At 45.1% G+C, this 14,805-nt stretch overlaps 1 protein-coding gene across 1 annotated transcript; it reads left to right on the top strand.

Moving 5' to 3' along the window:
• Window positions 1-11,704: 11,704 nt before the first annotated feature.
• Window positions 11,705-14,537, top strand: LOC139650547 (leucine-rich repeat and immunoglobulin-like domain-containing nogo receptor-interacting protein 3). Its single transcript, XM_071527245.1, has 3 exons — window positions 11,705-12,259; window positions 12,436-13,179; window positions 13,322-14,537. Exons 1-3 carry the CDS (start codon window positions 11,705-11,707, stop codon window positions 13,889-13,891), a joined length of 1,869 nt encoding a protein of 622 aa, XP_071383346.1. The 3' UTR covers window positions 13,892-14,537.
• The last annotated feature ends 268 nt before the right edge of the window (window positions 14,538-14,805 follow it).

Genomic DNA, 14,805 nt, shown 5'->3' with positions numbered 1-14,805 from the left:
TCTCTCTCCCCCCTCCCCACATCACCCATTCCTCTTTTTTTTTCTCCTTCACCTCTATTTCTCTGTCTCTCTCCCCCTCATTCTGCCCCTTCATCCCTACATCTGAAACCCTAGCGACGGCTCCTATTGGTTCTGCCGGCGGAATCAGAGAAACGGGGAGCCAATAAGCTTTCGGGCTAACAGGGTCACTATTATCCATGAAGCAGTGCAATTACTCGGCTGTCTACATCCCCTCCATGTTTGCATATGCAATGCTTTCTCCATCCTTTTACCTATACTGCACATTCCCTCTGTACATGTAAAACCCCTTAAGCCAAATGCCTTGCTTGCTCATATGGGTCATTTGCAACAGCTTGACTGAGAATGAAAGGTCTTTTTTTATGTGCGAGTGGCAGATTTGATGTCAAGTTCATCCACTGTGCACACAAGAGCAATTTAAGCGCACCTCGATAATAGAAAAAGATTTCTTACTCGCTCCCAGAGCCACAGAGAGAGACTGCTCCATGTGTGCAGTGTAACATACCTTGCAATCAGTTTATGCATTCAGTTCAAACCTATGTACATATTCATTGTAAATTCTCCCCGTGTGAATCCGGCACCACGCTGCTCTTCAAAGACGGGGGAAGGAAAGCTGTCACACTCCTCCCCTCCCCCTCGTTCTCCCTCCAACTCATTCCATTTCTTGCTGTTTACTTGCCACAGTGCCGGTTATATATTTGTACCACTTACCAGTCAGGCTGCATTCTGGCTGTGCAAATTACAGAAGTTTCCCTCCTTCCTTGCGTGGACAGATACGGACTTTTCATGCTGTAAAACGCTACTGAACCCCCATCTAGATGTTTTGATGTCTAGCGTTAAAAAAAAACGATGCGTAAAATTCTAGATATCGGCTCTTTGAGGGTCTCAAGCATTGCTGCAGGTTTAGGAAAACCTTGAGATATGTTCTAATGTGGCATCAGGATTGATAGACAATTCTGTGGGCTCGTCTCGTGGCATCTGAGGGAGCGTCAGACCTGATTTGCATCATTAGATTCTCTCAACTGTGGAATAGCTTTGACCTTCCTCCATCATTAGTTACTGAGTGAGACAGAGTGTCCCTCTTACCTCCCCCCACCCTCTCTTCCCTCTGCTTTCATCCATCACACTCGCTCCTTTCCTGTCCTCCACGTCCATCATCCCCCTCAGTACCATATCTTTCCATCACTGACATTTTGTTCATATTCTCTAGCTGTGTACTTATCTATCTCAGTCTTCCTCCTTCCATTTCTGTTCATCACACTTCTCTTCCTTCTTATTCATAGTAGTATTGAGTAGCTGGTTGTCTTGGTTTTAAATTCCCTATTTGGCTTTCACCTATCTAACGAGCTAGAGAATTGAATTAATTTCTTTTCTTCTGATGCCAAGGGGATATGAAAACACTCCCACGTCTCAACACACACTCTCTCTTACACACATACACATACGCACAGTTCTACAGGGAGAACAAGGGCCATTGCCTTTCAGGTGCGAAGCCTCTAGAGAAATGTTTCCCTTTTCAGGCTATCATCACAATCTCTGGCTGCTCTGTTGGCGCTGAGAAGAAAACGTGATTTACTTCCCAATGACCAACCCTCGGGATCGCCCCACCATTTTGTTATCTGAAAAGTCATTAGCCTTTAGAGAGGAAATGACACCAGAAATGAACTCCCTTCATATCCTGTCTAGAGCCTAGTAATCAGAAATGTGATGATGGAGTCTCTTGTTTACGCTCTTATGTTAGGGATAGGCTTCCTTCAGGATTGGCTTGCATCAACATCGGCCTCAATTATCAGCAAGACCCCCAAAAATTGTACCAACATGTACATTTAAGACCATGTAAATCTAAGATAACTCAACAACATGTTTACAGCAGACTGTAAACATGTTGTCATTGATGAAGAATATGTCAAATAAATCGCACCTTTTCCTTATACAAACATGAAGAAATACCGTCAAATAGGGCTCACTATGGTGACCAAGCTTTTTGTGATCCATGTGTGAGATAATTAATGAGTCATTTCAATCCACACCAGTAGTAATAAGGCCACAATTCCCCAGCGGGCAAGACTAATTCAAGGCTGTTGAGTTGCTTGTCATATGTCACTCAAAATGATTGGTGACTGCAAGTGTGATATTGTTTTTTTCCTAGAGACGGGTCAAGTTTGATTGAACGAGGTCCTTTCATTCTACAGTATCTTTCTCTCCTGCTAACCTTCCTCTTTCTCTCTCTCTTCCTCTCTTCCTAATAATGTAATAACCTCTGCACTTGCTAGCTAATTATTCCCCAGCATTAACAATTGCCACACTAAATGGTTTCCCACAATACACTTATAAAAGACATGTAAACACACGCACATGCGCGTGCATACACAGACACAATTTCTGCAAGCTTTGTGTAGCTTAGGTAGCGCAGCAGACTTAATGACTTGTAAGTCTGCTATCTGCGTACCAGCTGGCGCATGGCCAAACCTCTGATCAGCCGAGAGATCTCTTCATTGTTCCCAAAAACACACTGTATCACATAGACGTGCACACGCGCCACTTCAACACATCAGAGGCACTCTGCTTGGGACTGAACTGGAATAAAAGGTGATTTTGTACATCATTCAGCGTGAGGAAATGGACTCTGTAGCAGCTCCAACCTGCTTGCTAATGAGGCAAGTCCCATTCTGGATAACATGACTGCACTTGTAATGACCTTGCCATAATTGTTGAATGCCGGTGCCTCTCTCTTTAACAAGAAGACAACATGGGTGGGTGAGGAAAACCTCTCAATTAGGGAAACATTGTGGACGCTTGTTCCTGACGACTCGCTGCCCCGTTTGGAAAGCCCTGCATTAACATATAAGGTGTCTAGCATCTGTTTGTATGCTAAAAGCGTGTACGCACATGTGAGTCATACATGCTTGTGACATAAGTGTCTACATCTTTAGCGTCCAAACAGCCCTAAGTTTAGGGATAATGGGTGGGCGACTTTTGTTGGGATGTAAACCAATCTGCTCCGCTTTTAGCCCTGGCATGCGACCAATGTGTGCCGAGTAAGTCGAAATGTGTCCGACCACCGCAGATTTATGATAAAGCAGCCGTGACCCCTGAACCCACCACCAAACACATGACTTCATTAGGAGTTAGAGGGGAAAATGTGATGCCACAGAGTAGAAATAGTATATATGGATTTACTGTGGCTGATCCTAGATTTGTAGTCTGAGACAGTCGACTGAAAACCTAAAGACACGACACTTGCACAGAGACCATATGGTTGCAGGCAAGGTTACCTATCTAATAAGCTAGATTCCCTGGCTGCCTTCTGTTGTTTGTTTACTATGTGTGTATGTATGTGTGTGTGTGTGCGTGCGTGCTTGTGAGTGTGTATTTGCGTGTCTTTTCGTGTGTATGTCTGAGTGTCTGTGCTCTCAGTATGTGTAACCATGTGTTCAGGTTTGAGCCAGAGAAAAGCAGGGCAAAACACTGCAGGGTGTGAGAATCATCAGAAATGCTGGAGCTAATTAAATGCACCGGGCCTTAGAGTAAAGCAATAGGATCCATTCCACTAAATACAACAATAGGCTGAAATTACTCAAAATAATACATTATAATGGTGTTAGATAGCCAGTTTAGCCATTCCATTCATAAACTGCAGATCAGCATCTCTCCCTGTATTACATTTGTTTGTGTGTGTGTGTGCGTGTATGTTTGTGTGTTGTGTGTGCCTGATTTGCATACTAGATGAACAACTGGAACTCGGATGCGAAGGAGTTTCACACTTTATTAGTCAAGCACACGTAATACTGTAAGATTGTCAGAGATTCCCACTAGATGGGACAAAACAAAGTTAATAATAGTGTTAAAGGTGTTTTTTTTCTGCCTCAAAGTGTGAAGTGACTCATGGGATGCTGCAGTTTCTTTAATTCTACCATATCACTCCGTGTGTGTGTATCAACGCATAGTATGCCAAAAGGAGAGGCTCTCCCCAACTGTCAGATTACAGAGAGAGAGAGCGAGAGGGAGAGAGAGAGAGAGAGAGAGAGAGAGAGAGATAGGCTTACATACAGTATTGCCAAAAACCATCATAACAGCACAATCCGGTTTAGATGCAAAGGTGGAAACGTCGATACCCCGAAAGCTGAGACTCTGACAACAACTCAGAAGTTAGTTTTGCTATGAAGAATACTTTCAGCCAATTTTCAGTTTTTACACCCACCGGTTATCAATGTGAATGGCAGGACAGAATCGGTTGTCAGAAGAAAAGATCCCCTTTTGTGCAAACTCTCTCTCTCTCTCTCTCTCTCTCTCTCTCTCTCTCTCTCTCTCTCTCTCTCTCTCCCTCTCCCCGATCCCATCTCATTCTCTCTTTTTCTCTTACACAGCATCAGAGTCAAGAATAACTATTCTTACTTGTACTGAGCACAGACAATGATTACACAGAGAGAAATGGATAAATATGTATGATGTAATGATTCCTGAGGACTGAAACACACACACACACACTTTTACAGACTTTGCCTCTTTCTTTACTTTGTGTGCTGCTTCATTAATGCGTTATGGATGTGATGATCTGGATTGCACTACACTGTTGTTCATTATAACAGCGAGGAAGATAAAGTGAAGACTGAGTGGGAACAAAAGCAAACAAACAAGGTTCAAAGTAATACAAGATATGCCAGAAGTGAAATCAAAATGTTGGATTTCTCTCAATATGCGTCCTTGTGCATTCTGGTGTCCTCCATGACGCGTTCACATAATATCTAACGGCCAAAATATGATTCCAAAACACAAACAGCGCTGAGTTGCATCGGATGGTGACTTGGCTGATGAGAACGAATTTCTCATCACTGCAAGAACAACGTATCATATCCAAACAACGCAAAAGTCAATAGTACAGAGCCAGTTAAAACAGATGGGAAAATGAACACCTGTTTGTCTTAATTGATCGTTGATTGTGCTTGACATCAAGCACACAGTCCATCTCAAACTTACTAGATAGGTTCTCTGTTCTCGAAGAAGTTTCTCTCCAAAACAACCTGGGAAGAACCTGGTTCTCCACCAGGACACAAGTATCATCCAGGTGCTTTTGGATTTCATAATCACCTATTGTCAACAAATGCTATGGGTCTCACAATTCTCAGCTCAAGTGAAAGTTTTCATGGGACCAGAATCACAGACTGAATGGTGCTCAGTAAAATTTAAGATTGATATTGAAATCAGTAATCTGTGATGAATATCAGCTACTTAGCTGAATGACAAGCAGTGGACTCAGCTACCATAAATTTCCTCTGTGTATCCCCCATATAGCCTAATGGGCTTGTGAAATTGTTTTTTGTTTGAAAGCACCCACCAATATGACATTGCTTCCCTCATTCCTCATTTCTTCCCTAAAAAACAATGAGTGTGTTTACATGCACTGTGTGTTCCTGTTAAGGACAGGCTATTCAAACAGTATGCATCTTCATATTCTAGCCATGAGTATCCCTGTATGTATGATTAAACTAAATGTTCTGAATACTTTACTGCCATGAACACACAGACTGCAAAAAACGATTTAAACAAGATACAGTATAGTCTATAAATTCTTCAGTATCCTGGCTAAAATCAGCATATCCCAGCTATCATATTTGGGTTTCCTGTAGTTGAGATATAAACTCATCTGGGTTATTGTAAAAGGGATTTGGTGATTACAGGCGTCATAATGTGCACCTAAATTCACCATTACAGGATGTACAACTGTTTCTACCATTTATAAGCATTCCACCAGTGTGCATATGAAGTGCTTGAAGAGCTACAGTTGCAGAATGCACATTTTATGACTAATCACTCTGAGTAACTTTCTAGTGCTTCAAGTGAAACTGATATAAATTAAAGCTATCAGTGTCACCTGACCCGCTCTGCCCTGCGCCCCTCACAGAGGTCTCAGTGTTGGTGAAGTTCAAAGTGAAAACATGCCCGGCTCGTCCACATACACACACACACACACACTGATGAAACGACCTTTTGGGCTCATCTCCCATCTAATCCACTTAGCGGTGTCTACCTGCTGCCCACACGCTAACCCAGACAGCTCCTGTCTGGATTCATGGACATTTATACTCTGTGTGAGTGTGTGTATTGTTCAACAAAGTCCTCTCAAAGTTTAAATTATTCTTAGCATTGATTAAAATAAATTGCTTTTTTTGGGGGTGATTGTTGAAGAAGTAATTTGAGGACTGGAAGAAACTCTCACCTCCTTAATGAACAACCAGCACATAGAATATTTTTATTTCTCTTGTGGGGTTTCATTTTGTTTTAGCTTGTTTGTTGTGTTCTGCTCCGCTGTGGCTGTCAGGCATTGTTCTTGATGCACTGTGCATCCTACCGCTGATGTTCAGTTTCGATGCGATTTGGCTGACTTTGATGCAGTTAGAGGATTGAGGCTGGAGTTTGACTTTCTCATCGCGTGCCACTTTCTGATAACTTGGAAAGTCTCAGCATCGGTGGCATTTCCTCCGGTGTGCTGCTCCGCAAAGATAGAGAATATATCCCCTCATATATCCCCTCACTGCTATCACAGAGATCTGTGAAGTATTTTGGGGATCACCCGGATCGAGGGGGAACAGTACAGTAGGATGTGTCGCATGAGTCAGAGAGCTCTTATCGTTCCGTGAAACATCGTCCCCCATAAGACGAGCAGAGGGGTAACATGTCCCCCGAAACTATATCTGTCTCTTCATCCATCTACCACGCAGGATTCTGTTTCTTTTATGTATTCACAACGAAGAGGATAGCATATGTGCTCCGGCTAACATCTGTGGTTTATTTGCAGTGCGTGTGTGTTTGCTCAGGTGTGAGTGAGTGAGTGTGTGTGTGTGTGTGTGTTCTGCTTCTTGCTGTGCAGCAGAGTCATCTAGTCAGAGGCCGATGAGAGGATTGAGACTGACAGAGTGGATATGTTACTGTGCATGCTCAACTCAGCAGCCTGTCCACTGACTGCCCATGCAACGTCTGTGTATGAGTGTGTGTGTGTGTGTGTGTGTGTGTGTGTGTGTGTGTGTGTGTGTGTGTGTGTGCTACCTAGCATGCATTTGTGCACAATGTAGACCTACACTAGGTTGCTCCTCTAAATTATTGTGTAAATATATTGCAATGGTTTGACCCAAGGAAAGACTACAGTATAGCAGTCAAGTTGTAATGGTTTGTGTTTTTGTCTCTAATCAGCTAAAGGTCACACCAGGCAGCATGTCAGTCTCGATCAGTTCACACTCTGTGGCTCAGTGACTCAGAGTTAGCCGGCTACTTCTTAGAGGAAGAGGACTCTGCAGCTCGAACTGCATCGGACTGAGCGCTGTCATGAGGATGGCTTCTCTTTGTAAACTCAAAACAACTGAATATCTGCAGCAGGCTTCATGCCACACCCGGCTGAATCCATGCCAGGGTGAAAAATGTTCTGTTTTCTTTGTGTCCGGTGGTCGCTACGGACTGTGGTGACCGAGACGGCGTTGATGGAAGTCGCTTTTCATGATGACCTTGATGAAGAGTTCTGGATGTCGACCCCAGCCTTTATATTCTGATTATTCTGTGTATTTGGTTTCTGTTCCGTTTTGTTATCAGTATTTAATATTTGTTTGCCAACGCTTGGCACCCATTGCACGCCTGACTATCCTGGAAGGGGGATCCTTCTCTGTGAGGCCCTTCCCAAGGTTTCTTCCATTTTTTTCCTCCTAATGAGGCTTTCGTGGCAGTTTTTCCTCATTCTCATTGAAGGTCTAAGTTGTTTTTCATTTACTGTGTTAAAATGTGGGTATTGTGAAGCCCATTGAGACTGGAACTATGATTAGGGGCCATACAAATAAATTTGACTTGACTTGACTAGAGAAGCTTTTCTGTTGGCTGTAGTATTACAGACTACCATTACCAAACTGAGAATTTAGTTAGTTAGAAAAGTTAGTTATTGTCTTCCAGTCTGTCCGTACATATTCCCCCTCTATCTCCCTCCCTCCTGACCCCACAGCGAGCTGCAGCCTGCTTACACTGCAGCTGTACGAGAGCTGCTATGCTGTATTCCACACTTGACTTGGGCTTAAAATGGAGTGACTAAGCACAGATTTAATATTGGACTTATAGCTACTTAGCAATGGAAAGCACAAACTGTCAGCTTTCCCCTGGAAAGTACAAACTTGTCAAGTTTCCACCTCAGTTTGTTGGGCAACAATAAAAGTAAAAGCTTTCCCTAATAACCTGCTGACTGGTTGACTGCTCCCACATCACTGATGCTAAATTGTGTCTCCTTGAGAGGTTTTTATAAATGTGTGTGTGTGTGTGTGTGTGTGTGTGTTGGTGTGTGTCTGTGGGTGTGTGTGGGTGTGTGTGGGTGTGTGTGTGTGTGTTAAATCCAGACAAGGCTTAGGAGGGAAGGATGCAAGCATTGAGGAGATCCACGCTCTGCTGGCCAAATATAAAGGCTTATGAAGGCTACCAGTCAACATGGATGACCTATTTACGCACAGACACACACACACACACACACACACACACACAAACACACACACACACACAAATACACATACACACACATACACATACACACCAGACAATGACTATATATAATATTTTTTCTCCAGTTTTACAGCTGTCTTCTCTTGGCAACATCGTCACATTTTTAATCAGAGTAACCTCATTGCATAAATCAGGTGAAACAACCGGTGCGGTAGACATCTGGCCGTGGTCATCAGTGTTGGGGGAACCGCAAGTACGAGCTGATGATGTATGAGTGGGAGGGCAACATCTGTTCATTAGGTTATCTACCTAAAAGTTAGCTATATTTAGCTTCTGGTCAGTTTTTCCCATTCTCCCCACTTCTCCCTGGACAGCTGGCCTGTGGCAGATTCTGCCTCCTTCTCTGTCTGGGTGGTTGTGGGATTTGCCACCGCTGTTGCCTTAACATCTGGCCGGCGCTAATTCATGTGGTGTGCATTTGGGGACTCCTGGTATGACTGTGTGCATGTCTGTCTTGCAGGCAGGCGGACCTGGCCATCCAGGTGGCGAGGCAAGCTGTAAGGCTGACCCTCTGCTCTCTAATATGAATATGAGAGCAGCCGAATACACAGGAGGGCAGGCAGAAGACACATGTAGACCCACTGGACCTGTAGGGCTTTGTTTGCCCTGGGACCGGCTGAGGATGAACCCAACTAAAACATGCAGTAATAGAAGACCTTCAGTATATGGCTTGGGAGTGGGAAGAAAGGGAAGAAAGGTGTGTGTGTGGGTGGGTGCGCGTGTGTGTGTGAGCACACATTTATTCGCCTGCTCACCCGGATGATGCGCAGGCTCCTCTGGGTCCATGTATTTGATGGAGTGTGTGTGTGTCCTAAGGATCCCTGCCTGTCCTTGAGTCAAACAGTGAGGACCTTGGCTGCCTCAACGGCGTCAGCTCACTGATTCATGCTGCGACTCTGCCACTGACCCGTAGGATAACACTCTGGGGGGGGTGTGGAGACAGGTTGCATCCATCACACTGCCTAAGAGCCAGGCAAATGGGCAGTGACACACACACACACACACACACACACACACACACACACACACACACACACACACACAGATATACACTCACAATGTAAACACTTAAAGAGCCTAAACACTGGGTGGAGTGAAAGGAGCAAGAAGAGGAAATATCATCATGTCACTGCCACACAAATGATTTTGAAGATGGGAGGATGCAGATGCTAATTTTACTTGATTTCATAATATAAATAGCTTGTTATTTCAGAACATCTGTATACTGATGTTTGTTTTTCGGATCGCTCTGTTCCTCTCTCGGGCGCTATTCCTCGGGGACAGCGAGGTTTGCTGCGCTCTTGTTGTGGTCATGGTGAGTTGTTGCTGGTTGACAGTGCGAGGCTGAGTTTTCGTTGAGAACTGGGTCAGTTTGTGCAGCAGTCTGCACAGCAGCCTCCCTATGCCTGCGTTTTGTCTCCCAGCTACAGAGAATCATGCCAGATTTCAACCAGATCCTTCAGATATGGGATCTGTAAACAGAGTGTCTTCCAGGCCTGTCTAAAATTGTGGGCCTTATCCACCCTGAGGCTTAGTAGATGAGACACAATCTCTGGGGATTTTACTGCGGTTTGTGTATGTGTATGAATGTGTGCGTGGGTGTGTGTGTGAGAGCAAGTGTGTGCGTGTATGTGTGTATATATGCAGGCACATTGGAAAGAATTTATGTCTGCCATCGTTTAAATTTAGTTTAAATCCTGTTTCATCCTGTTTGATCTCATTGATGCCAGTGCATTGAAACAGTCAGATATGATTACGCTTTCAAGAGGAGGCTCTGTTTTCTAAATCCAACTTGCTAGAAAGAGATGGAGACAAAGCCCGCCAGAGTGAGAACCTGATGATTTTTGGCTTTTTGCTCGGTGATTCGCCCTCTGAACACTGCCCATTAAGCAGAAAACCAAGCCATATATTATTAATCTGTTTAGCTCTGCCCTCCACTGCAATCATCAGAGTGCATTTTAACATGATACCCCTTGGTGATGATGATGATATATTCTCTCTCATTTCCCCTCCATCTGAAGAACAAACAACCGAGCAAAGAGTCAGAGTTTACAGCTGGGGGTTTCTGCTGAGCAGGTTTTCTGTCTAAAAACCAAAACTTTCCTCCTTCCACACTTCCTAAAAGTTTAGAAGTTTTCCTCATACATATCAAAGTGTTCTGGCCACTTCTACGGTATGTGTTCTGGTAACTGGGTGGACACATACGTAGTACTGAGTTGGACTGTGTTCCAGATTTTAATGCCAGGTGCTCTTTGACTGTCTCAGAGTTGAAAACACTGTGTGGGCGAGTTGACAGGCTGCCTCAAGGAATGTTTAAGCGCGAGTGATTCATCTCATCTTTGTGCAAGGAAGAACAAAATGATTTTTAATTCATACAGAGAGAAATGGCACGTCCTACGCACACATGCATCAGCACATACATGAACAAACACACAATATGACGCAAATACACACGTGACTCAAACCCCTATTTCTCCTCACATTTCATAGACGTTGCATGCATGGTTTCCAGGCATAATTGTTTATCTCCTTGTGTTGCATCATGAATTGTGTCAAGACAAGTTCAGTCTGTGTTTATACATGGTAATAATAAATTCATTGTGTTTGTCAAAATGGAGCAGACCATCTCTGTGCTGGGAGGAGAGAGTGAGTCGAAGAGATGCAACATGCATGAATTCAGCTGAAGCAAGAAGCTTCCTCACGTGACTCCCAGTGTCCCAGTTCTCCAACTAAAACCATAGATGAATTAATGAATAGACAAATTATTTTAAATATCTTAAGCTGATTCATGTTCATGTAATGGGATCTAGTCAGTTGTATTTTAATGGCTTGTCAGTAATATGTCTCAAAGTTCCCCAGTTTTCAGTACAGTATGACTTATTCTGTAGGAAGGAAGCATAGATAATTTACAGCAGTATGGATGTAATTTTTATGAGCGTGTGAGATGATAGGTGATCTAACAGGCTCCATCTTTCTTTCTCACATCCTCTCTCTGCCCCTACCCTTGAACATCCCATTTTCTTTACTCCTTCACATTTTCTCTCCTTCTTTTTTCCTGTCTTTACTTCTGTCCTATTCCTGTCTTCCCTCTATCTGTTTTTGCAGGTGTATGGTGCACTGACCCTGCCTGTGATAGGCTAGGAGTCAGAGGACCAGGGCCATGATTGGCTCGCCTGGCCCTGGTGGGCGTGCCTTAGTGCCATGGCCGAGGGTGTGGCGATGGGTCCTGGCTGCTTTTCTGGTTACCACGATAACCTTGATGCTGCCAGAGAGTAGCCAGGCGTGTCCGCCGCGGTGCGAGTGCTCGGCTCAGCTGCGGTCGGTGTCATGCCAGCGGCGCCGCCTCACCAACATCCCAGAGGGCATTCCCACGGAGACGCGACTCCTGGACCTCAGCAGGAACCGGCTCCGTTGGGTGCAAGCAGGTGACCTGGCACCGTACCCGCGGCTGGAGGAAGTGGACCTCAGCGAGAACCTCATCGCCACATTAGAGCCCAATGCCTTTGCCAACCTCCAGAGTCTTAAGGTGCTGAAGCTGAGGGGGAACCAGCTGAAGCTAGTGCCCATGGGGGCTTTCGCCAAGCTGGGCAATCTGACCAGCCTGGACCTCAGTGAGAACAAGATGGTGATTTTGCTGGACTACACCTTCCAGGACCTGAGGAGCCTGAAACATCTGGAGGTGGGAGACAATGACCTGGTCTATATATCCCACAAGGTAGGTTCTTCAGCATCTGAACTTATGCTTTACTAATGAGATATTGGCAGGAGAAAAATGAATAATTTATTGAAGTTAGAAATAGGGTCTCAGTGGATCATGGCTTCATATCAATATTTTTGAATATATTGATCCTTAGTTAAGACTTAAAGCCCTCTGTGTTCTGCATTTGCCAGGCGTTCTCAGGTTTGCTGGGGCTGGAGGACCTGACTGTAGAGCGCTGCAACCTGACATCCATCTCTGGCCAGACGCTGTCCTACCTCCGCAGCCTGGTCATCCTACGACTACGCCACCTCAGCATCACTGCCCTGGAGGACCAGAACTTCCGCAAGCTCTCCAACCTGCGGGGTCTGGAAATCGACAACTGGCCGTACCTAGAGTACATCTCCCCTCTGAGTTTCCAGGGCCTGGACCTCCACTGGCTCTCCATCACCAACACCAACATCACCTCTGTCCCCTCCGCTTCCTTCAAGAACCTGGTGCACCTCACCCACCTCAACCTGTCCTACAACCCCATCGCCACACTGGAGCCCTGGGCCTTCAAGGACCTGCTGAGACTGAAGGAGCTCATCATGGTAAGCACGGGGTTGGTAGCGGTGGAGCCCCATGCCCTCGGAGGCCTCCGCCAGATCCGGGTCCTCAACTTCTCCTCCAACGACCTGCAGACTTTGGAAGAGGGCTCCTTCCACTCTGTCAACAGTCTGGAGACGCTCAGAGTGGACGGGAACCCCCTGCTGTGCGACTGCCGTCTGTTGTGGATCCTGCAACGACGCAAGACCCTCAACTTTGACGGCAGAGTGCCGGTGTGTGCGGGGCCGGTGGAGGTGCAGGGGAACAGCCTCAGCACCTTCACCGACTCTGCACTCTTCGATCACTTTACGTGCCAGAAACCTAAGATACGCAACCGTAAGCTACAGCAGGTAATGAAAATGATTAAAAGGGTATGACATTGAGGTCATGCTAATTGCTTCTACAAACAGAGAAAAAGATTTTAATGTGTACAAGTTCTTCTGTATTCTCTGACTTTCTTTCATCTATTAATCCTTCCTCCATCTCCTGCAGGTGCTCGCTCGTGAGGGCCAGCCGGTGAGTTTCTTGTGTCGAGCCGAGGGAGAACCTGCACCTGCGATCGTCTGGATCTCCCCACAGCGGCGACGGATCACAGCTAAGAGTGCGGGGCGCATCACTGTCCTCCCTAGTGGCACCCTGGAGATCCGCTACGCCCAGCTCACTGACAGCGGAACCTACATCTGCATCGCGAGTAACGCCGGGGGCAATGACACCTACTTCGCCACACTCACAGTCCGCGGCCAGCCGCTGGACGCCGCCTCAGCCTTTTTTCTCAACCGCTCGCTCTACAACGGCGAGTTCCTCAACGACACAAATCTGAACAGCACACGTGTTTTCCTCAAGTTCACCTTGGACCTGACCACCATCTTGGTCTCCACGGCAATGGGTTGCATCACCTTCCTGGGGGTGGTTCTCTTCTGTTTCCTGCTGTTGTTCGTGTGGAGCCGGGGACGCGGCCAACGCAAGAACAACTTCACAGTGGAGTACTCTTTCCGGAAATCAGAACCCGCCGCCGGAGGCTCCTCAGGAGGGGCCAGGAAGTTCAATATGAAAATGATATGAAACAACGCAGCCAGGGGTCCCTCGGGGGAGGCATGAGCACGTCCCAAAAACGTGTTTGACACACGCAAACACACACAGCCGCTGACTCGCAAAGATATATAAAAGGATAAAATAACAGGTTGTCCGTGGCTCCATTCCAATTGGGTGAACACTTCAAAACCGGAGCCATGACTCGATTTGGTTTGATTTGTGGCTGAAAACAAAATGACCCTGATCTCTCTGCCTCTCAGTGGTTTTATTCAGCTTGTGGTAAAAATGTGTTTGAACGATAATGATAAGGAACTACAATACTGATCATTTTGAAGGAGCTACTATATTGTCATTTTCGCTTGATAAGAATAATAGCAGTTAAGAATTATAGGATATAAGTTTATAAATCGGCATGCTCACTGGGCTGTGGAGTGTGGGTAGTCCTGTCTCTCTCTGTTACAATAATGAGAAAATGAAAAGGATGTCCTATTTCATTCAAATTTCCCTTTACTGTATTCTAAGCAGTCAGGGATTTTAAAAGAAATGTGATACAGAGAGACATGACTACCACCCAGTCACAGCAACTGTAGCTTTGCTTTTCTAAAGCCTGCCTTGCTAAGAATCTTTGCAAAAGCATGTAAAATTGCAGTTGAGAGTTAAGTTGTTCACTAATAAGTTCACACCACTGAATAAAAAGAAACAATTTTGTAAGACAGTTTGGATATGTTTTCTATAGTACATCTTCTGGCCACAGCTGAATGGTGAGGTAGGTTCTATAGGGTCAAAGACTTCATCAAGCTTCAACCAAAACATTACCATATCAGATTTGTTTTGATCAACAAAACCTTTAAAGCCAATGCCTGTAGAAATATATTTGATTACTTAACATCTAATAGGAAGCAATCTATTTGCATGACTCACATGCATGATAAACATTAGAAAAA

Source organism: Centroberyx affinis, unplaced genomic scaffold (assembly GCF_046629955.1).
Source record: "Centroberyx affinis isolate AG114_WGS23_722 - 3 ecotype Tasmania unplaced genomic scaffold, CSIRO-AGI_Caff_v1 ptg000112l_1, whole genome shotgun sequence".
Taxonomy (NCBI): domain Eukaryota; kingdom Metazoa; phylum Chordata; class Actinopteri; order Beryciformes; family Berycidae; genus Centroberyx; species Centroberyx affinis.
The sequence above is the reverse complement of the archived record's forward strand: the minus strand, read 5'-3'. Positions and strand labels throughout refer to the sequence as shown.

Bases quoted from the DNA above. Each gene is read 5' to 3' on its own strand.
- LOC139650547 (XM_071527245.1), top strand. From the start codon at position 11,705: ATGATTGGCTCGCCTGGCCCTGGTGGGCGTGCCTTAGTGCCATGGCCG. The intron at 12,260-12,435 runs GTAGGTTCTTCA...TGCATTTGCCAG, and splicing joins TGGTCTATATATCCCACAAG to GCGTTCTCAGGTTTGCTGGG. The intron at 13,180-13,321 runs GTAATGAAAATG...CATCTCCTGCAG, and splicing joins GCAACCGTAAGCTACAGCAG to GTGCTCGCTCGTGAGGGCCA.